We start from the raw sequence: 23,705 nt of genomic DNA, 5'->3' as shown, positions 1-23,705 counted from the left end.
GGGCTCATACGAACCTCACCCTACTGTAAGATCTGGGCTAACAGCCCCCCCTCGTTCAGTCCTGGGGGATCATGAAAGCCCAGTAGGCTACTGACATTCTAACAAAAAAAAAGGAAAAAGAATGGAAGCTAATCTAAAACACGGAAACTGAAAATAAACGGAAAACATACCCCCCTCCCCCCCAAAAAAAAAAATGTGAAGGATTTATCATTACATCCAGAAACAAATGAGAACAACAACGAGAAATAAAATCTAATAAAAAAAGGTGAAGAAACTAGCTTGTCTGGCTAGACAAATCAGCACCTCAGTTCAAGAATTCTTCACGTTAACTAGGGCAGTTTTGCTTAATGCTTTCATGTCAATAATCGTTAAAGAGCATTCTTAGTTCTTGAAGAGAGTTTGGATAAACCAGAGATTAGTCCTAAAAACGATTTTCCTGGAGGAGCAAGCAGGGATCTTTTTTTTTTTTTTCATCTTATCTAGCGGCTTGAAAGAAAATACTGACCAAGTGTCCCTGACTACCCAACTCCAGTCTTAGTCTACAGGGCAAAACAGCTGCCAACCCAGGTCCTCTTTTCCAGGGCATTTTCTGTCGACAAGAGAAGAACAATTTGCAAACCTGCTCTCGAAAATCCCCATCCGTGAGAAAACAGAAGAGGGGATTGATGCAAGAATTCAGGCTGCAAAGCGACATCTCGGCGAAGAAGAAGATATCGGCTTCATGGATAGGCGGTGTGGCAGTGACCCCAACAGCTCTTAAGACAATGCGGCGTTCTGGCGGCGTGATAGGGCAAATACAGCAGGGCAAAGATAATCAAAGCCGAGTACATGAGTCTGGTAAGGGTGCCCCATTTGGGGGCACGTTGGAAGTTACTCCTCCGGAGTTGGCCAACGCTACTGCAATAACAGTAGCAAATGGAGGCGAAAGGCACGAGGCAGCCGATGATGGTGGAGGTGATGGAGAAGGGCAAAGTGATGTAGGTTGCACTGGAGAAGACATAGAGGGGAGCAAGATGGTCTGTTACTTTCACAGAGCTGGGTGTCCGACATGTAGCTCACGGGCACACTGAAAATGAGGGTCAATGCCCAGACGGAGAGGCAAATAAGTAGTGACCGCTGCTTGCTGAGCAGGGACAGGGACTTCAAAGGATGGACGATAGCCAGATAGCGATCCACACTGATGCAGGTTACAAAGTAGATGCTGCAGTAGTAGCAGGAGTGGTAAACAGTCCTGGTAGCCTTGCAGACCGCATCTCCAAAGACCCAGTGCAGTTGGTTTAAATGGTACATGATCAAGACGGGAAGAGTCAAGATCCAAGTGACGTCCGCCAAGACCAAGTTGAAGAGGAAAACGGTGCTTCGGTTCCCGCGTTTCACTCGGGCCGTGAGGATCCAGAGCACTGAGAGGTTTAAGGGGAGTCCTACCAGTAGGATAAAGATGAAGGTTGCGGGAATGAGAGTCCTCTGGATGATGCCTAGGACTGTACCACCCATCTCGCAGAAGTCCTCCTCCATACTCTGCCCAAATACAGAAACAGAACAGGGTAAGAGAGCTTGAAGAGAAGAAGCGCCGGAGAGGTTAGTAACCAACACGTGTCAACTATAGATTGTCTAGATTCAAGATACTGTATCTACCCATTCCATGCAGCAATTATTATTTTGCAGAAAGCAATCCTGACTTGATGGCATCTGGCTCATGCACCTTTTTGTTACTCAGCGCAGCCGCTTGTATCAATGAAAACTCCTTGAGTCGGCAGTATGAATTCCAGCTCTTGAGCTTTACAAACTACACACCCGCCCTCGCAACTTATAACGCTGTCCTATATATCCTATCACCAGATCTCTTCTGCCCTAATACTGCCGGCAAATACCCACCCTACCTAGCTTCTGCCCAAGAAATATTCATTCTCTCCACTCATTATTTACATCCTGCAAAAATGTCTACTAAAATATCAAGATAAAGGCTCAGTGATATTGGAGAGTGCTATATGCAAAAAAAAAAAAATCTCATTAAAGTGAAAAAAAAATCTTAATAGCCTTTGGATGGTAATGCAAACCATAGTAACAAAAAATGTTGCAATTTTCATTTGCATACTAGAATCACATAGTGGTCAAAAGAAGCTCACCTTGACAGGTAGGGGATGCAGTCTTCCTGCTCTGAAACGCTTTTAAAGCTATTTGCTCTTACAGCTTCTCTACCAAGGTAACCAGCAGGCTGGAAGAAATGTCAGACGGCCATTACTTGTAATCATACGGCGGAATAATAATATCTTTAAGGTGAAGAAGTCTATAAGCAGAAAGCCATGTTCAGACAGCTGCAATACTTTTCTTTTCAGTTGCTCTAAGCAGCTTCATTGCCTTCACCTTCCAGGCTCTTTCACCTCCCTGCCCGCGGCCAGTTCGGTCCCTTTTCTCTGCAGCCCTCATTTTAAGAGCAGTCTCAATACTCTGTGCCCACCACAATGGTCTTCTCCCCGTCCTGTTCTTGGAAACGGAGACAGGGTGGCCACAGCTTGGGTCTTGAAGCCGATTAGCTGGTGACAGCAAGATTGATAAATGGAGTCTGGGACCAGGCTGGCCGGCGCCTCCCCCACACACTCACTGCCTTTCGGTTGTAGATTCATGGACTGGGATCACTGCCTTTCGGTTGTAGATTGATGGACTGGGAGTACTCGGATCCCATAAAGCTTTTTTTTTTTTTTCTTGATACACAAATTCTGGACCCAGCCTTTTTTCTTAGTAATTATTTCAGTACATTGGGGGTTTTATTTTTCCTCCCTTGCTTTTCAGGGCTGCTCCTGGAAGCAGATTAACACAAAATACAACCAAGAACCACAGCATAAACAGCTGCTTTCAGGATCAGATAAAATTGACCACATGGAAGGAAAGCAGTGGGGAAGAAAATGAATGACTTACTTCCAAAAGCGATTATTGGAAAATGCTTCAGACTTTTTAGTTCCACTGAAAACACCATGGCGAGATCATCCAGGGCGGATTTCTTTTTTAATGCAACCATTATATCAGGCCACTTTGGTTCCTATTTAAAAAGGTTTTCCCCACTCTGCATCTTCCATTCTTCAGAATAATATAAAAAAGTTTCCGCCAGAACTAATGGCACCTACTCTCTCGGGTGCATGTGTGCTCCCAGGGTGTGGTTTGAAAATATAAAGAATCATCATTACTACTCCCCCATCCCCCAACATGTCCTGAACATTTGGATCCCAAACACAACACACGCACAGCATTTCATATGCTTTCTTTGCCTTCAGATGAGACATTTAAAAAGCAGGAATATTCCTAAATCAAGTACTCCTGGGTATTGTGAAGCTCTGCGTTGAAGGGCGGAACTGTAACAGTATTAATGAGATAATAGAGCATAGAACAATAATAAAACTGCAGAGCCACACAAGCTTAAAGGCAATAACATGAAAGACTCGCTTGTTAAGAATATGACAAGTAACACATGAAATAAGCTTTTAAGTCAATCATATATTAACAGAGGCTCATCTTCAAACGATGCAGAGTGCCTGACCTGTTAGGTGACTAAATATGGCTGACATTTCAGCCATACTTAGTCACCTAAGTTTTAGGATGAAATTTCATCAAATTTAGGGCCTTGAAATTGAGCTACCTAAATTTAGGGCTGTTTACTCATCTAACTATAGGTGCCTATCACTGGAAATCCTTGCTAAGCTCCTAACTTGCTTTCCAATATACCCTGGGCCCACTTGTATCCTAAATGTAGACATCCAAAGAGAATAGATGCTTGGATTTAGGAACTCTGCCTAGTAAGCTTACGAAGGGGTGAAATTAGGCATCTAAACCATTTGAAGACTGACTCCTTAGTTACTATATTTAATGACTAATAGCATATACGATAATCAATAGTAAGCAATGTTTTTAAGAACAAAAAAAAAAACAAGCCATACCGGGCCAGACCAATGGACATTGAGCCCAGCATGCGGTTTCCAATCATGGCCAATCCCGGTCTCCGTAAATTCACTGGAAATCCAAATATGAAACTCCGTTTCACATGGCTCTCCTCACGAATCAAGAGGCGGAGAAACCAAAGCCTACATGGCTTAATATTATTTGTGAAACTGTCTTCCAGAAATGTGTCCAAACCTTTCTAAAATTCAGTTATACTATCAATCTTGACCTCAGTTTCTGGCAACAAAGTCCATAGCTTGTGTCTTGTCTGAAAAAAAAAGTAAATTAATTTGAAACTAATAGGTAGCAGATTAAGAACTGTGTCCTGTACTCCTAGTACCTTCTGATAGCATAAATAACCATTCCCATGGTACACATAATAATTTTATAAACCTCTGTCATATCCCCCCTACCTTGTCTCTGCTCCAACCTCACAAGCCCTAACCTTTCTTCTTAAGTGAGCTGATCCAACCACATAATCATTTCTCTGTGCTTTTTCTAGTTCTGCTGAATCTTTTTTTAAGTGCAATGACCAGAGTTGCACACAATAGTCAAAGTGCAACGACACCACATACCAATACGGAGGCATTATTATTTTCCCAGTTTTATTTTGGGAAAATCATAATGCCATTCTGAATAATTTCTAATGTTCTAGTCCCTATTTTATCTGCTGCCCACACGCTGACCTGAAGAGTCACATGTTTTCCTCAAGGTCCTTTCTCTAGGTGCCTCAGGGATCTGTACTTGGACCAGTGATTTTTAATGTATTTATAAATGATCTGAAAGCGGTATGGTGAGTGAGGTGATCAAATTTGTAGATGACAAAAAATTATGCAGAGTAGTTAAATCTCAAGCGGATTGTGATGAATTGCAGGAGGACCTTATGAGACTGGAAGACTGGGCTTCCAAATGGCAGATGAAATTTAACGTGGACAAGTGCAAAGTGATGCAAATAGGGAAACATAACCCTTGTTGTAGTTACACAATGTTAGGTTCCATATTAGGAGCTACCACCCAGGAAAGAGATCTAGGCATCATAGTGGATAATGCACTGAAATCATCGGCTCAACAGAATGTTAGGAATTATTAGGAAGGGAATAGAAAAAAATGGAAAATGTCATATTAATTAATACGCAATAATAGCTTGAGATGTATTTATTGTTTGAGTACTTTTGAGGTACTTGTGACCTGGATTGGCCACTGTTGGAAACAGGATATTGAGCTTGATGGACCCTTGGTCTGACCCAATATGGCAATTCTTATGCTTTTCTAATTATGGACCCCAGCATTGTATATATAACACAGTTAGGATTGTTTTTGCCCTATGTGCATCACATAGCACTTGTCCGTATTAACTCATCTGTCAACTGCTCAGTTTCCCAGTCGCACAAGTTCCTTCTGCAATTCTTGACATCAGGTTATGTTCTAACTGCTTTGAATAATTTTGCTTACCTCACACTTTGCTCCTTTATCTAGTAATCAATATAGATAAAACAGATTTCTTACACCTAGAACGAAAAAACATAACTATCATCCAGAACCCAATCACACTCAACAACAACAACCAAAAAACATCTAGCTGAGAAAGTAAGAAACCTGGGAGTGATAATTGACCCAGAACTAAGTATGAAACAACATTATCTCAAAAGTAAAAGAAGGATACGCCAAACTTATGACTCTCAGAAATTAAAACCACTACTAACGCCCACCAACTTCCGATCAGTCTTACAAGCCCTAATCTTTTCTAGTACCGACTATTGCAATGCCCTCCTACTGGGACTGCCATATACCACAATAAGACCATTACAGATTTTACAAAACTCAGCGGCTAGAATTGTAACTGGGAAAAGCAAAAGAGAACATATCACTGAAACCTTAATAGAATTACACTGGCTACCCATTGAACAAAGAATACAATACAAAACTTTATGCACCATTCATAAACTGATACACGACGAAAAAGCAGAGTGGCTGAACACAGCCCTCCTCTTACATACCCCCTCACAGGAACCTGAGATCAGCAAACAAAGCACTGCTAACTATAGCATCAGTCAAAACAGCCAGATTAACACAAGTAAGGGACAGGGCCCTATCACTAGCAGGACCGATGATATGGAACACCATGCCGGTAGAAATCAGATTGGAAAGAGACATCAAAACATTCAGAAAAATGTAAAAACATGGCTATTTAAGCAAGCATACCACAAAGAGAATCAAGAGTAGAACCCAGGGAACTGTTAGTTGCGGTCAAGCAAACACCCACACAAACACACTCCTTCCTTCTTAAAGTGTGTCTCCTCTCCTATATTCTAATCTCCACCTTTATCTTAAACTTCAAAGAACTAAAGTTAAGTAACACCAAACTTTTAGCAGAGTTAGAAAATCGAGACATAACTTATAACACTCACCAACTAGTACTTATGATATAATGTTACAGTATTTTTGATGGCACCTGTGTAAGAGTTAGAATTCCAGACACTTTATGCAACATAGTTTTTGTGCCTTATTGTGAACCGTTGTGATGGCACCCGCTTAACGACGGTATAGAAAAGATTTAAATTAAATTAAATTAAATTAAATAAATATGTTAAACACCTGTGCCAGACCAGAGCCCTAGGACAGTGCTTCTGAAGTCGTGTGTCTCGGGAAAGCTCTTCCTGTGCCGCACTGTGGCAGCCTCAGTCAGATCACCCTGGGCTCATGCTCTATTGCAGGGGTGGCCAACTCCAGTCCTCAAGAGCCTCACATAGGCCAGGTTTTCAGGATATCCACAAGGACTATGCATGAGATAGATTTGCATACAGTGGAGGCGATAGATGCAAATCTATCTCGTGCATATTCATTGTGGATATCCTGAAAACCTGGCCTATTTGTGGCTGTTGAGGATCAGAGTTGGTCACTCCCGTTCTGTTGGACAATACCTCAGATCTCCTGCCTGTACTTCCTGCCCCACCCTCCTATCCCCATGGCAACCAGACAGCACTGAGGAGAACTGGAAGGGAGGGGCAGGAGCAGGGAGCCAACCCTGCAGCAGCGAATGGCAGAGAAGATTCTCCGGTCCCTGTCCCAGCCTCTCCCCACCCGTGAGCTGCTGCTTGGAGTGCAGGGCTCTTCTCTGCTGTGCTCTCTTCGCTTCATCAGTCAGGGGCCCAGGTCCTTGTAACAGGGACTAGATTTATGTCTGTGCTGCAGGGACTTGAGTACAGAACGAGGTGCACACAGGAAAAAATGCTAACTCTCCTCCTGCGGAGGGGAGGAGGGTGAGAATTGTGCACAATTTGGTTTGGTGTGCCAGGAGGATTGAACAAACCTGAAAGGGTGCCACGAAATAAAGTAGACTGAGAAGCACTACTCTAGGAGACTCCACTATTTGCTTGTCTCCACTGGAAAGACTGAGGTGGTATATGAAAGAATGACCATTTAGTACTACTCTGTTTTCCTGTCTTTAAGCTAGTTACCAATCCACAGTAGGACATGCCTGCGATGGCTTTTTGCAATTTCCTAATGAGTCTTCTAAGTGGGACTTCAGGTGCACTTATCCAGATGTTACTTTAACCTTTAAAACATTCTAAGATTGGTTGAAATGTGACTTCCCCCTTTGCTAAACCATGTTGGCTTTTTCCCTTTCAGCTGGGCCTAGCCTTATACCAAGGAATTCTTCTTAATGCTATCATTCCCACCATTGTGCCCGGTACCTATTTGCCTCACTGTCTCATCATTCCCACCATTGTGCCCGGTACTGCTATCAGGCTCACTGCTCTGTACTATGCTAGGGGGCCATACTGTAGACTCATCATTTTAAATATTAAAATTGTGAAAAAGTAAGGAATAAAATGTTAAGAAAAGATATTTAGGATTAAGAGCAACGAAAGAGGAGAAGACAATGCTCCGAAACAAGCCAAAGTCTTGTCAGCTACTCCCTGCTGCCTTGAGTGCACAAGGACAGCTGGGAGGCGTCAACTATGGCCAAGAGATGTAGTGCAGAATGGCAGAGAAAAAGAAAGCAGTAGCAATACATTTCTTTCAGGAGGGTTAGTTGCTCTGCACATGACTTAACTATTATTTATGCACACAAACCACTGACAGCCTAGGAAAGAAAACAGGAGCCATTTACAAAAGGAACCAGATATTTAATTAATTGTTAATCCACTCTGTTTGCTGTCTCTAATTATTATGAGCAGCACTAAGGAGTTTAGTCACCCTAGTAAACATGCAGCTTATTGATTCAATTAATAAAAATAGTTTGTGATGACAGCCGGAAGGAACAGTCCATTGCTTCCTGTGCTGCTGTTCTCAGCTGGGAAACCTAAAATGCAGAGGTTGCACGAGGAAGGCGAATCTCAGTTCTCTTTCAATGGAGTCAGACTCCAATGAGGGGAGAGGAGCTTAGGGCACAGCCATTGGGCTCACTTTTCATAAGGATGGCACTAGGATGAAGCAGATGAGTAAATCCTTGTAACAGGGACTAGATTTATGAGCATTGTACTTCTGCAAATAGGGATTTGTCTTTAGGTTATATTTATACAACTCACTGCAGTATTCTTGTAAATACTCAAAGCCATTAATAGCCATGTTTTTAATAATGAGGCTACATTTTTTCCAACCGTAAGCTGCCCTTTTGGACATTCTCACTGGTCAAGTTAGGTGGAGTATGGATTTAGAGGATTGAGTTTTCAAGATGTTCAGTCTGCAAGAACTGCACCCGTGAAACAAATGTAAATATCTGGATACAAATTGACAGTTCAAAATCAAGCAGTAATAATGCATCAAACAGTTATCTGACATATTAGTATATTAAAGCACATAACAATGATATCCCTAAAAAAAGACCACTGTATAAGTAGGTGAATTCTAGTGACATTGTGGAGACTAGAGATGGATAACCTCATCCAAACAGAGGGCTCAAGTCTGCATCAAACAAAGAGAGATCATCAATCTATTTTCATGGAATCTGGTCTATTCACAGCTTGACTAAAAAGTCTCGATATTCCTTGCTTGGTCTTTCTGACCTAGTTTTGGGGGCAGAACACATGTATACAGTAGCTACCTTCAGATACTATAATTTCAATCTATGTAACCCTATAAATGCAGAGCAATGCAGAAATTCAGGATTTAAAAAAAAAAAAAAAGTCAGATTTCAACAAGGCAAAAATTCTTTTTCATCTTTGTTGAAGTACAAGCCCAATTTTTAGAGCTAAACTTGAATTACAATTAAATTAGAGGCGATTTGCTCATGCCTAACAAGTATAAGGGATGGACAATGCTGGATATTTATTTTATCTTTTTGATCACATCTCGTAGTAAGCTTAATTATCTAATATTAAAATATGCAGAAGGTTAGAGTGAACCTGGATCATTATCATCTTACCAGGAGAGAGAATGTCTTGGTATTCTCTCTGATGAGACTACAAGTTTTACAATACTCTGCTTGCCAGTGGATCACTTTCATGGCTTGTGTATCACTACCAGGAAGTAGGCTTCAACATCCTCTGCTTAAGTTTCAGGGCAGTGTCAAGCGATTCAATGGGAATTATCTTACAGCTGATTTAAAATTTAAGAAGGTGCCATAGCACCAATTCTTATGTCACAGTACCAAATCCTATTTCTAGCATTGTGGGAAATGCCCAATGCACCATGTGATGGCAACTTGATGAGATTAAATGTTCTATGCATCAAATTCCCAAGAGTCTGAAAAGTATCCAACCTTGTGTAATGTCTTGAGATATTTTTGCCATGTCTTACCAGTCTGTGTGAAAGATGGGCCATGAGATGCACCTCATATATTTGTTCATAAGGTGACAAAAGCACCAGGGACCTTAAGAACATAAGAAGTGCCTTGCTGGGTCAGACCAGTGGTCAATTGAATCCAGCATCCTGTCTTCAACAGTGGCTAGTATGGGTTGCTTGGAAGTACCCGGCAGATCCCAATAGGAAAATGACTTGGGTGGAGGGAATTTGGAAGGGAATGGGGGGTGGAAGTTTGGATTGTTCTATGAGTGATTTTTTTTGTACACCACTTTGGATAACCCTATGGGGCTGGGAAGGTGATATAGAATACATTTTAATAAATAAACATTGCTCACTCTTAGAAGTAAGTGGTGGAGACACTGAAGTCTATCTGGCTAATAATTTTCTTATGAATTTGTCCTCCAGAAACTTGTCCAAATCTTTCTTTAAATGTAGCTATATTATTAATCTTAACCACATTCTCTACCAACAAAATCCATAAATTAGGCACTAACTGAAAAAAAACCCACTTTTTAAAACTTGTCCATAGGTGATGCATAATGGGGATTAACAAATTCATTACGTGCACATTGGATTTTACAACCACATACAGTTCGTCACTGGGGAATTCATAATTGAATGTAAGTGGTAGATCTTTGTTTATTGTTCAAAGAAACATTTCTTGCTTATTTGTCTATTTTGTCTCCATGTCAATTTATTTCTGGCCACTGCCAGCACTGCATTATTTTCCCTGACAGTATTTATACAACATTTAATTAATGGTTTTCAGGTCATGTTTTAACAGCAATCTCTCAGACACTGGGACATAATGTGTATGCCGATATTTGACTCACTTTGCATGGGGCTGCTCCTCTGAGTCCTTCCTTCTGGGTTTTTCCCATCGCAGAGTTTCTGTAGCCTTACTGAACCAGGAAGAAAGCTGAACTAAGCCACCGTTTGGGAATCCTGTTCAGGGACAATGTGAGCATTACCTGAAGATGGTGCAGGTGAGCTTTCAAAAGCAAAGCGCAGACAACATCACCTGTGAAGAATTGGTGTGCTGGATCAATAAAAGGTTTCACGACCTGCCTATCATTCAGAGTTCTCATCACATAAGTAACTGATGCCCTGAAAAGACTCTTTTGGGGGTATAATCAGATGAGAAATGACAGATCAAGTCTTTGCTTTTTTTCACTTTTAAATTTTATTGACCGGACAGAATAAGCAATATTGGATAATTACATAAAAACCTAATAGAACAGTAATAAAATTCAGTATAAAATAACATTGTGTTTCATTGAATATCTCCCTGCATAGTTCCTGGACTTTTCTCTGGCATGTTCTCTCACTTTTTACAATTTTATTTTTTAATATTAATCAAGCAAGAGACCCCCCCAGAACAGTCTTAAAACTAAAAACCAATCAATCTTGCCCATTCATTTTGCCTGGAGTGTTGCTTCTGCACAGCAACGCCTTGTTCGGTGGCTGCAGCAGTGCCTTCCTGTGGAGAAGGGACACTCTGGGCTGTTCGTAAAATACAGCAGTTACAGTCACTGGTGTTTCTCAACAGCAAAAGAAAGCGAACCCAATGGGAAGCAAATGTTATAGCGTCAAATACATTTTCGGTTCCCTCTCCTCCATTTCTTCTGTCAATCCCCTTCAATGTACGGAGTCACACCGCTGAGATGGATCCAAGGAGTCTGACCTGACAGCTCAGTGGCAGTGCTGCCCCATGGGAGGACAGGGGTTCGATTCATGAGCCCAGTTTCTGCTCTTCTGGCTGACCAGGGAAGCTGCGGAGGCAGCAACCAAAGCTTAGAAATGGGTTGTGAGCCCCATCTGTTACGCCACAGCGACACCTACTGGCTAGGCTCAAAAGGAAGGCATACCGGCAGGATTCTGGAGGGGATCGAGGTCTGTGGTCCTTGGCTAATGACCGGGCTAGATGAAAAGGGCTTTAAAAAGAACAACAAATAAATAGAGGGAAGACGGGGAAGGTCTGTGCAGAGGAGAGTGCTGACTGAGGTGGAAATACAAAAGGCACAAGAGCATGGGCGATATCGCAGACCCATGCTGGAAAGAGCATGGGTCTGTGATATCGCCCAGTCAGCAAATCCAATTGACTTGAGATCCATATGGGACAAACATGGTGTTACGAATAAATTGGTATCTACGTTGATGAAACCCATGGCCATGCCACACCGGACTCCCCTTATGACTGGAAGCAAGTGACACGGTGTTACAAATACCCCCAGGACACCTATGTGCCAATGAGTCGTGGTAAGAGGTTACAATCCGAAGCAACCTACAAATATAGGGCCTCATTTACTAAGCATTTTCCCCCACAGACACAGAATGAGAGAAAAGTCTTAGTAAATCGGGGGGAGTGTTTCACGTTGCTTCTGCAATACTAGAAAAGATGCAACAAGTCACTGTGAAAAGTGAAAGTTAGATCCTGTATTACAATAAAGTGACAGCTCACATCACACAGTGCTCTCTGCCCGTGCTTTAGGCAAGCCAGGTGTCATCTACAAAGATTTCGGTGTGGAAAGAAGAACCGTTGCATGAAGCTCTGAGGTATAATCTGCACATTGGGAGGGGGAAACCATTTTAAATGTGCTTCTATAGCACAGTAATAGGCTGTCCAGCAACAAAATTAATAGAGCCCTTATCAAGGCAAATGACTGGCTTACTGCTATCGGACATCTTAATACTGAAAATGTCATTGACCAGTCTGTGAAATGACGGATAAATCAATCGTTCAGCAAACAAAAATAAAACGACAAAGGCTGCAGCCTGCCCCAGCGAAGAACCTGCCACCCAAGGCCCACGGTGCTGCCCACGTGGCTGGTGCTTATCCAGTGTCCGATTTATGGGCTGGATCAAAGGGGCTGCTGGCTCTGTTTCTGCCATCACCTGCTATGTTGCTATGGCTGTTTTATCCTCAGGGCACCACAAGACTGCAAGCTAATACGGCCTGTCTTCCTCACGTCTGAAAGGAGAGAGACTGTACAGCGAGCATTTAAAGAAAAAGAGCACAGTAGCTGGGTTTTTTTTTCTCTATGTAAGGCAAATGGATGTTTAAAGTTGCACATTTCCTGTGCTACTAAGACCCTGCCCTCATGATCAGGGGCAGGTTTTCATGGATTTCTTTTTGCTTGTTCACTCTAACATTCTTGGAATTACAGACAGAGAAATATTTGCTGTATTGGGTTCGATTCACAGATTTGCTCCTATAACAACAAAGCAAAAACAAAAAATAATCATTGGCTTTGAAACTGCATTTTCTCAGCATTTAACAAAATGAATCTGATTTTGTTTCAGCTCTTGAAGTCAAGTTTAACATTCAAAGTGCAAATAGAGATTCGGAAGTTAAAATTTTAGAAAACATTTACATCCAGTACACGGAGTAATCTGAGAAGTAGAAATCCGATGCACTTGACTTATAGTTAACAGTTGCGGCTGTGTACTCCTTACTGGTCTGCATAATACTGGATTACTTAAGGCTGTGTTTCACAAAGCTAAGCTGAATGTAAGTTCACAGTGTGAGAATGCAGTGGTCATTCTTTATAGCAAACCGTACATGGACTCAGGGACTCAAATTCCTCCAGATCTTACTGCCCAGGGAAGAAATGATTACGCTGTGCATTACCAATCTCATCCCCACCTCAAAAAATATTCTCCTCCTCTCCCTTCCACACCTCTTATTCTCTTTGGCTACTCATCCTGTTCCTCCACTCTCCTCCTCCCACAGTCCTCTACTCTCTTCTTCTACCCTCCCCCCCCACCCACAGCCATCTCTTACCCTCCCCTGCATCCCCCTTCCACTCTTTCCCCTACCTTATGCAGCTCTCACTCTCCTTCCCACTGCCCTGCAGATGCATCCTCCATGCTCTGTCCAACTTTGTTCACCAGCTCTGAAAATCTACTGTAAGAAACTTCATCTTCACCCACCAAAAGTTCTTCGATCTTATACTATGGTGTCCATTTATATAATCTGTGGATTTCCAGGGCTGGCTCCATTGAAGTCAGCTGAGCTGTCTGGACCTGCCAAGCAGCTGCATGCAGGCTTGTGGAGATGAGTGAATCTTCTCCTTTCAAATGAGCGATGCCGCAGCAGTCATATTCTGCTCTACGGCACTGTCATCAACGAGTCAACTGCTTCCTGGCCTACCAGTTAGAAACCAATCCAAAATAAATACTGCACTTCAGCCCAGTGATCCCAATAGACTTCGATTTCAGGATATCCACAAGGACTATGCATGATATATATATATATATATATATATATATACACACACATACATGCAAAAATCTCTTATGCATGCTTGGAATGGATACCTTTAAAACCAGAGCAGGTAGGAGAGGCTGCAGCACTGACTGAAAACCAACGCCCACGGAACCAGGAAAGATTTTCCACTCCTTGTGGGACTGAACGCATACAAAGAAGGCACTAAGCACTGACAGGTAATATGTGTACAAATGTATTAAAATCATTTAAAAAAAAAACATCAATAATTTAATTATAAAACAAGGGCACTGGTCATACAAAGCCTGTACTATAGCCATTTGCATAACTATTTAACACTGTTATTACCTTCACAATTCCTTGGGAAACAGTACAGTTCTTCATGACATGATAAAAAAAAAGTTTTCAAAAGGTGAGAATTTAAAAATAAACAAACCCTATATATAATAATTGAAGGGAATAGCAGTATAGAGAACAGCAGCAACTATATACAGTATCTTAAATAATTCAAAGGCCATGACTGGACACGCCTACTCATGCGTGTCTATATCTTATATTCATACATGTAGGAACAGTACTGCTTGTCAATACATGCAGTACATATATCCAGCAGCCAAAGCAGATCTTCTGCCTATCATGTTACCAAGACAGTTTTAGGAATAGCAACTGTTTTAACCCTTTATGCTCATCCTCTTACTAAAAAAAAAAAAAGACAGGTTGTTGCTATAATTTAATGGAAACATCTATTGAAACTGGAGAAGTGATTTTGCATATATAAACTGTTTAAAGGATAGTGAAAAGGGTGCGAAGACTGGAGGGCGAATGTTGCAGGTTCTGCGCAAGGTTTTTAAGCTCTTGGGTGATTTTCCAACTGATAAAACATATTTGCGACCAACAGAAGCTCAAGATGATACACCTGGACCCTCTGGGTGACACTCTGTGACTTTGCTCTCATCTCTGCTCCACTGATGGGCGGGGGGGGGGGGGAGGGAATCTTTCATACACAATTCAGATATTGCACCCGTGATGGGAAGAATGAGTCCGGGATATGTTCTCTTCTAACTGATGCAACCAGTGAAGACATGCGAGAACTCTGCAATCAATGTTGACTCAAGTGAAGTTCACGGAGAAGTATTAGCTTGAGGAAAACCCGCTGATTTTGCACTGGTGGATCTGGGTTAAAATCGTTAGGAAATGCAAAGGAAAAACAAAAAAATCCAAAAACCAGGTCTGGCAGAATAAATTTGGTTCCTTCAGATTTTCCTTAAAAAAAAAATTCCCTGAATAATTCAAAGAAAACTGATATTTTTTTGGAGGTTTTGCAGGTTGTTTGACAAAGTATTTGAAGTTGTTGGTTTACATGATTGTAATTAGTAGGGATGTGCATTCGGTTTCATACGTTTCCATTACATGTCAATTAGATGTGCATTCGTTTCATATGTTTCATATTACATGCTTGTACATGCTTGTATAGGAAACATATGAAACGAATGCACATCCTAGTAATTAGGCTATTAGATCCGAGGGAGATCAGCTCCAGAAACAATCCATCTTAGACTTTTCTGTGCATTAACTCACCATGGGAAAAGCGCTTGGAATCCGTGAGAGGTTGAAAAGTCCACAGAGCAGGTAACCTGAGGGGGTTCTCATCTTTATCCAGAGACTCTATTCTTGCTTTCCCAGAAAGCTCAGGTAACTCATACAGAGTAGCCACAGTTTGAACCCAACACCAGAGCTATGGGGTATGGCTGCGTCAGGTTTCCAAGAAGGTTGGGGTAAAGCTGCACGGGAGTGACCCTGTTTACAACCCAGCCACAGAGCATGAGGTGGCTGGATGTTTTTGGCTAGAGTCTCATTGGTTTGGATTATTACAAAGTTTGGAGGTAAGACATGGGAGGGGCCTGGAACCTGCATGACAACCGCATGACAACATGGGCAGACTGAATGAGTCAACCGTCTTCTCTGCGGTCATGCACTCTATTACTTACTATGTTTACATTCAAATCCAGTATTTTGAGAGATTCCAAGAGCGTGTGGTGTGTGTGTGGAGGGGGGGGGGGGGGGAAGGATACAAAGCAAAACTCACTGAAATATATAGTCCACCTTTCACTGTTTTTTCATTCTCCGCCCCTTAAAAATTAAACCGTGTTTTCTGGCCTACGCCCCTCTCTTACCCAGCCTCAAGCCTGACAGCACAGAGCAGCATCTGCCTCGTTACGGGATGTTAAATCCAACTCTTCTCGCTCAGAGAAGTTTCTCCCCTTCCAAGCTGCCCCAGGAAGGAACCATTGCTGGGGTACACGGCCCAAGAGGAGAGTTGAAGCGCAAAGTAACAAAATCACTTTTTCCAAGCCCAGGTGGCTTAGAAGGAAATGTCTTTCATAAAAGGTGTTCATAGCTGGATGGAAGGCAAAGGGTTAAAACAGTGATTATGGATTTGGGATGCTGCAGGTTAAGTCGGGACTAAGGTTTAGCAGGCCAAACGAATATAAAACAGCTCCCAGAAGCCACTATGGTCACTACATGGCCTCCGAGGAGTTGCACCTTCCTGCCGTAGCCTTAACTTCCCTTTCCACATCAACGTATCCTCTTTGCCACAGAGTTTCTCCTCAGCTTATTCAGTTAATATTCATGGAGGATTCTCTGCGTCAGGTACTTCTCCCGTTTGATTCTGGCTTTCACTTCCGAAGGCACATCAGGGATTAGCCAAGCCACAAAGGAATTTCACCAGAAACACAAACATGCTGCAGGAAAGAGACACAGCCCTTGCTGGAGTATCACACAAAGAAGATGCATCCTAATGCTTACGGACATACTGAGCAGTCTCGGTCTGCTATCTTTAAAGCAGCAAGACAAGCCAAATTCCATCCTGTTTGCTCTTATTCCTAGCTCCTCTTTCAATTTTGCCCTAATACTTATTTTTTATGTATATTTTTAATCTGGGGGGGGGGGTAGGTCACAACAAATAGGATGGCACTGTGTTCTCCCCCCCCCCACGCCCCTTGCCCACCCATGTCTGAAAATGAAAGCTCTGGGACCACAAGACGTCCTGGCTATGAAATAGATCATAGGTACCTGCTCGTATCAATTTTGTTGCAAACAGAAGGATAGATGGATCGCAGTAGGTTCACTTATGAAGGTTCCCACTTACCTCCATGATAATAATAAAGGCCATTTTGGCAGCGTAGAATGTGCCAGAATTGCATGGTGTGGGAATATCTCTCTCATGGTCAGGCAGGGTATCGGTAAGTCCAGGGTACCTGTGAAGTGGGAGGAAAAAGGGGAGATTAGCTATCACTCAGAGGCCACTTGTAGATTCAAGGCAACATGGCACACTACTGATCAGGAAAGGACTGGAGACAGGCAGAAGAAAGTTTTTGCCCTCTCTGTCAGATTACATGCCTTGGGTCTGGCATTTCTCCACGACATGGGGAGCTTTAGGGACACCATTTCAAACTGATTTATGCAGGCATAAACCTCCCGAATATTTTATTCATATTAGTCAACTGTCTAAACATGGCCCTCCCTCAATGAGGCTACAAGCTCATCCTTTTAGCCACATTAGGAGGAGTTTGGATCTTAGGCCTGATGTCTCCTTTTATCATTAAACTCTTTTTTTCTTTTTAACCATTTGTCTTACTTTATGAAATGACACAAGTGTTTTCTCCTATATGTTCTGTCTTATTAGACTGTAAGCACCATTGAGCAGGGTCTGTCTTTTGTATGTCTGTACAGCTCCGTGTATGTTGTGTAGCGCTAGGGAAATGTTAAGTAGTAGTAGTAGAAAATTAGGAAGGAAAGTAATGCATGAAGATTACATTTTCAAATATTCACATGTATTTTCCATGGAAAAAAAAGAAAAAAAAATCTACCACAGATACAGCAAGTACAAACATCCGTAGGTTCTTTATACCTGTGGCAATAGATCCCTTCTAATCTCACTGACTGACTACATTATATTGGGCCTCGACAAAGGACAGGCCTTCCTACTGATTTTATGGATCTATCGGCAGCTTTCGATACTGTTAACCACGCCATATTACTAAACCAACTGGCGAACATCGGTATTGCAGGATCAGCACTAACATGGTTCAAGACATTCTTAGAAACAGAGGTTTCAAAGTTAAAATCCACAACAAAGAATCCCCCAGATACCCATCTTCACAAGGAGTTCCTCAGGGTTCCTCTCTCTCACCAACACTTTTTCAACTTATACCTTCTCCCGCTTTGCCAACTGCTAAACAAATTGAACCATAAAACACTTCATATTCGCCGACGATGTCCAGATTGTGATCCCCATCAAAGAATCCATCACTAAAGCTCTAGAACTTTGGGAAAACTGTTTTCAAGAAATTAACGATCTCTATCAGCTTAAATCTTATTCTAAACCAATCAAAAAGCGAATTCATGCTAATCTCTCCAGATAATTGCAAAATCACTACAACCCGCCAGCCAACTTGCAAATCTCAAAAGTAAGAGATTTAGGAGTTTCTATAGACAACCGGCTAAATTTAAATCGTTTTATCAACCAAACAACCAAAGACTGCTTCCACAAACTGCACGTATTAAAAAGAATAAAACCACTATTTCATTTCCATGATTATAGAACAGTGCTCCAAGCAATAATATTTGCGAAAATTGATTACTGCAACTCTATCCTACTAGGCCTCCATCATCCCACACTAAACCTCTCCAAATGATACAGAACACGGCAGCAAGAATTCTAACAAACAAAAGGAGAAGAGATCACATTACACCAGTCCTCAAAGACCTTCACTGGTTACCAATCCACTACAGAATAATTTCATAAGTCCCTCACCACAATCTACAAAAATATCCATGGACTGGCTCCACTCCATCTACAAATAGCTCTCAAAAAACACTCCTCCAACAGACTCATCAGAGAAGCATATAGAGAATATCTACAGGTACCTCACAACAATACTCCCAACATATAACATTGAGAGATCGGGCCTTCTCCACAGCAGGTCCCCCACTATGGAACTCAATCCCCTTAGAATTACGACAGGAACCATGTCTTCCAACCTTCAGGAAGAGACTTAAAACATGGCTGTTCATTGAAAGCATTTCCGGACCCTTAATGATTCACTTCCATCAAATGCAGCAACACTGAACATCTTCTATTAAACTGAAACAGACAATACCAACCAATCACTACAATGTTTTACTTCTTGTTAAACTTTTTATCTCTCCTCTAACTCTAATCCCAGTTAGAATAACCCCTGTTCTATTGTAACTTTTTCTTCTATGCACTTGTTATACTTTTGTAATGTATACTCTTATGTTTTAGCTATGTACGTTATAATGTATTGCTCACCCCTTGTTTTATGTAAACCGACATGATACGAACTTCCGTGAATGCCGGTATAGAAAAACACAAATAAATAAAATAAAATAAATGTGCCATTTTGCCTTGGAAATTTGGTTACTCAAAAGGAGTCACAGACGTTTGCAGCAATGTGAGCAGCATTAAACTTTCCCCTTGAAGAGACAGAACTGTGGTTTTTACCTTATCAAAGTGAGAGCTCCAGGAATATGGATCTGAGGATAGGCCACCTAAATGTGGGCAGTTCTACGGTCACATATACAAAGAATTGCCCCATTTTGGTGTTCACTAAAGAAGATCTTGGGGAAGGACAAATGCTGGTTGGTAAGAGCACAGATGCGAGTGGGTAGATAATACTCCTTTTACAGAAGAGAGTGTTTGGGTGGAACTAGCAACAAAGCCACAGGACAAGATGAGATACATCCAGGATACTGAAGGGAACTCAGAAAGATGCTGGTAGGTCTGCTGAAAGACCTGTTCAATAGATCCTTGGAAACAAGAGTGGTACCGCAGGACTGGAGAAGGGCGATTGGGGACCCGCTTTACAAAAATGGTAGTAAGGAGGAGCTTGGAAACTACAAGTGGTTAGCGTTACCCTCTGTGGTGGAATTCTTAATGCAGATGGATATGATACAGACTTTTTTAAACACCTGAAAGGTATTAATAATGTACAGGAATCAAACCTTTTTTCAATGGAAAGAAAACTTTAGAACAAAGGATCACAATATGAAGCTCCAACGGGATCTAAGGACCAATATCAGGAAGTATTTTCTTCATGGAAAGGGTGGTGGACACATGAAAAGCCCTCCCCTCCTCCCCCAGTGGAGGTAGCGAGGACAGGAACAGTAATAGAATTCAAAAGGGCATGGGATAAGCACAGAGGATTCCTAGTGGATAAATCTGGAGACAATGAAAAGGGTAAACCGTGTTGACTGGAGTAACCTGCATAGAGCAACCATTACCTTAAGAATAATAATACAAAAAATACAAAACAAGTTTACTGGGCCGACTGGATGGACCGCTTGGGTCTTTCTCTAACATTTACTATGTTACTATGTCATTTGGTCTTTAGGCTGTAGCAAAGTCTTTTCATGAGTAAGAGATTATATGAACATAGAATTTAAAGCCAAATAAAGGCCTTGAAGTCCATCAAATTTCTTTCCTGTTCCAATACCGTGGGCACAAGTTAAGAACATAAGAAGTGTCCTGCTTAGTCAGACTAAAGTCTATCGAGCCCCTGCATCCTGTCTCTGACAGTGGCCAGTCTGGGTCCCCAAGTACCCGGCAGATCCTCAATACTTGATCTATTTCTTGTATCTTTTCCCAAGTCTGTGCGGCTGATAACTGGAAGACTTTTCCTTCAGGAACTTGGTCCAACCTTCTGATGAACCCCAGGGACCTGGAGCTCTCCCTTCACTTTTCACCACTAAGGATCCTCTGTGCTTATCCCAGGTTTATAAACATTCTGTTATCTGCCTTGGGGAATGTGGTGAGCCAGTATGCAGTTATCAGGTCCATAAGACACCCAGGAGGACAAACGCACAAACTGCAGGTACTGTAGATCATTGGGTCTCCACTGGCTCTGTGCCATTCTTAAATTCTTGGGTATTAAATACAGACAGGGCTGCTGTTGATGTATCCGGCCATTGGCGATGCTTCATTTTCAGAATATGCATAGTAAAAAACTAATCGTGGAATCATGTCAGAGGTGAAGGCTACAATGAAGGCCTGCAGAAAATAAAATGAGAAGAACACCTCACACTTATGCAAATATAGAAAACAGAGACATTAAAAAACAGTTAGACTGCTGGGCCCATCTGCTCATATCCCTTCCTACTGCATACTTGAAACCTGACCTGTTCTCCAGTGTTACTCCTCAATGGCTATAATTAATCTTCTGTGCTTAGCACAGGCTTTACCTCCACTCCCCACATTAAGGATCCTCTCGTGCTTATTATTTTCTGAAAGCTCTTGCTTCATCCATGTTTCATGCATGAAAAAATATTTCCTTAGATTACTCCTGAATTCACTCCTTTCTCACCTCCTCTCTACTTTCTACCAGTAAGAACATATTTTAAAAACATGCTTGTACACTAAAAAGCTATGAAGCAGCTTGTCTTGGATCTCCTGGGGGACTTACATTGGTTTACAACAGATAAGATAGCCATCCCATTCAGAATTTCCTGCCACACGCCTATGCTATGGGCTCTTGGCAGCCACAGGCCTCCGGTACTGCGTGGTGAGCTTCCAGGAATCCACTCGAATCTCCAAGATGTTGTCATGAGAGCCAGAAGAGGAGCCAGAGGAAACGAGGCCACAAATAGGGGTGATAAATCCAACTGAATGACTACATGGGAAGGAGGACATGGCAATGGTTATCCCGACACATGAGAAACTATTTCCATCTTGAGGGAATTAACGTTCTGAGTAGCAGACCCGAAATAATGTTTAGTGTTCATGTCCTCAGAAGAACGATAACATGAAACAAAGCTCAGTTTCTTTACCCATTTCCAGTTCTTCACACCCTGAAGATGACTCCCTGGACAATCTTCCTTCCTCCACCTTGGCCTGAGGGCCCCAAATTATAAATAGTTTTGTTTTATTGTATAGGAGTGCTATAAAGCAGTAATTTAGTTTGAGGATCTGATACTTGCCCTTCCTCACCTTTCTCAGTCTGCTCCTTGGATCTCAGTAAACTACAAACTTAGCGGAGCATGTAATGGAGATGCTTTGTAGACAAAGCTCATCTTACTTTAGATACACTAGAGCCACCATCTGAACTCTGGCTGTATGGATCAACCTTTGATATACTATGAAGTCAGCTCCATCTGCAAGGGGAACCTGCTCCTTATGAATTACTGTAGCTAGAGCAAATGACTGCTTTGCCAAGTTTAAGTCCTCCACTTGAGATATCACATCCCAGAAAATGACTGCCTCCATTTTCTCTATAGACCTGGCTGTGTTGCCTCCAGAAAGACATGAAAATGTTTAATTAGTCACACAACACTGGAATAGCAGCAGTCACGCCAACTAGAGGTACTGGGGCCTTAATGATAAAAATTCATCCTGCAATTAGCTTACCCATCTCCAGGTACTCGTAGAACAGCCCCAAACCGCCAAAACACTGCAAGTCATGATCCTGCTCCCAGCGACTGTATAGATTCTCTGGGTTCCCCCTGGCCTTCCGTCTTCTCCACCAGTTCCAAATCCAACTATAAAATGAGAGAGAATGAGAGTAAGAGAAAGTTTAGCTGCTCAAGAACCAACTGAGCATAGCTCAAGTCTTCGAAGGTTCACTTACGGCACAATGGCCTCCTGGATATTTCCCCAGATTTGTTTGCCAGCCATGATTATGGTGAGCTGTGTGGTCAGTTCTATGAGACAGCCAGCAGGGTCACACTAATGGAAAACAAGAGATCAATTAAATGCTTTCACTTAACCAACATCCCACACCATTTAACAAGGGGGAGTCCCACTCAAGCAAACTCGCTCTACATTTTGCATATGTCCAAGCAGACCCTGTATGACCAGAGGCTGAGAAAATACCTTGGGTAGAGGTAATTGCTATGTTCAGTTTGTGCACTCACTATGTTTATGATATAAGGTTGAAACAGCTTTATTTCCAATGGAGTCTCAATTTTCAAAAAATGCTTATACTTTAAATTGGAATCCTAAATAAGGAAGATTTCCACCCATAAATAGGGGCCTAAATTTCTAACTTGAAAATTCACCTAAACCTAGGGACCTACATTTAGACTGGTAACTCTTTTTCCTAGATTTGGGCATCTTAGGAGCCTATTTAACAAAATATGGTAGCAGGTGTTAGTAACTAGGCCCCGCTGATCTCAATTAGTAACACACGATAACGTGCATTCACTCATTTTGGTAAGTAGTCAGGTGCCTAGTACTGACAATTAGTACTAATGGCCTATCCTGATCCTAAATCCATCCCTGTATCCTAAATTTAGGTGTTCAGTTCAAATCCATTTTAAAGGAGGCCAATTCAGGTGCTTAGCTCTCAAACAGACCGATCCAGTACAGTGCGCTCTGGCGTTTGGCCGCACGTTTGGACGTGCTAGCTTTACCCCTTATTCAGTAAGGGGTAATAGCGCGTCGAAAATGCACGTCCAACCCCCCCCCCCCCCCCCCCCCCCCCCCCCCCCCCCCCCGAAACTAATAGTGCCCGCAACATGCAAATGCATGTTGATGGCCCTATTGGCTATTCCCGCGCGATTCAGTAAGTAAGATGTGCAGCCAAGCCGCACATTTTACTTCCAGAAATTAGCGCCTGCCCAAAGGTAGGCGTTAATTTCTGCCGGCACCAGGAAAGTGCACAGAAAGGCAGTAAAAACTGCTTTTCTGTACACCCTCTGACTTAATATTATGGCGATATTAAGTCGGAGGTCCCAAAAGTTAAAAATTATTAAAAATTAAAAAAAAAATTTTAAATCG

At 42.1% G+C, this 23,705-nt stretch overlaps 1 protein-coding gene and 1 pseudogene across 12 annotated transcripts in view; both read right to left on the bottom strand.

Annotated features, from left to right (window-relative positions):
• Positions 1–475: 475 nt before the first annotated feature.
• LOC115079466 lies at positions 476–1,515 on the bottom strand (annotated as a pseudogene).
• A 19,279-nt stretch (positions 1,516–20,794) lies between these two features.
• The window catches only part of ANO5 (anoctamin 5), a 69,848-nt gene continuing 66,937 nt past the window's right edge, over positions 20,795–23,705 (bottom strand). For all 12 annotated transcript variants that reach the window (XM_029582492.1, XM_029582496.1, XM_029582495.1 and 9 more), the window contains 3 exons: positions 22,555–22,652; positions 21,394–22,465; positions 20,795–20,981 (listed from right to left, as the gene is read on the bottom strand). In XM_029582492.1, coding sequence (XP_029438352.1) covers positions 22,315–22,465; positions 22,555–22,652 — 249 coding nt within the window. In that variant the 3' untranslated portion in view covers positions 20,795–20,981; positions 21,394–22,314. The remainder of the gene's footprint in view (positions 20,982–21,393; positions 22,466–22,554; positions 22,653–23,705) is intronic.

Source organism: Rhinatrema bivittatum, chromosome 17 (assembly GCF_901001135.1).
Source record: "Rhinatrema bivittatum chromosome 17, aRhiBiv1.1, whole genome shotgun sequence".
In the NCBI taxonomy this organism is placed as follows: Eukaryota; Metazoa; Chordata; class Amphibia; order Gymnophiona; family Rhinatrematidae; genus Rhinatrema; species Rhinatrema bivittatum.
The sequence above is the reverse complement of the archived record's forward strand: the minus strand, read 5'-3'. Positions and strand labels throughout refer to the sequence as shown.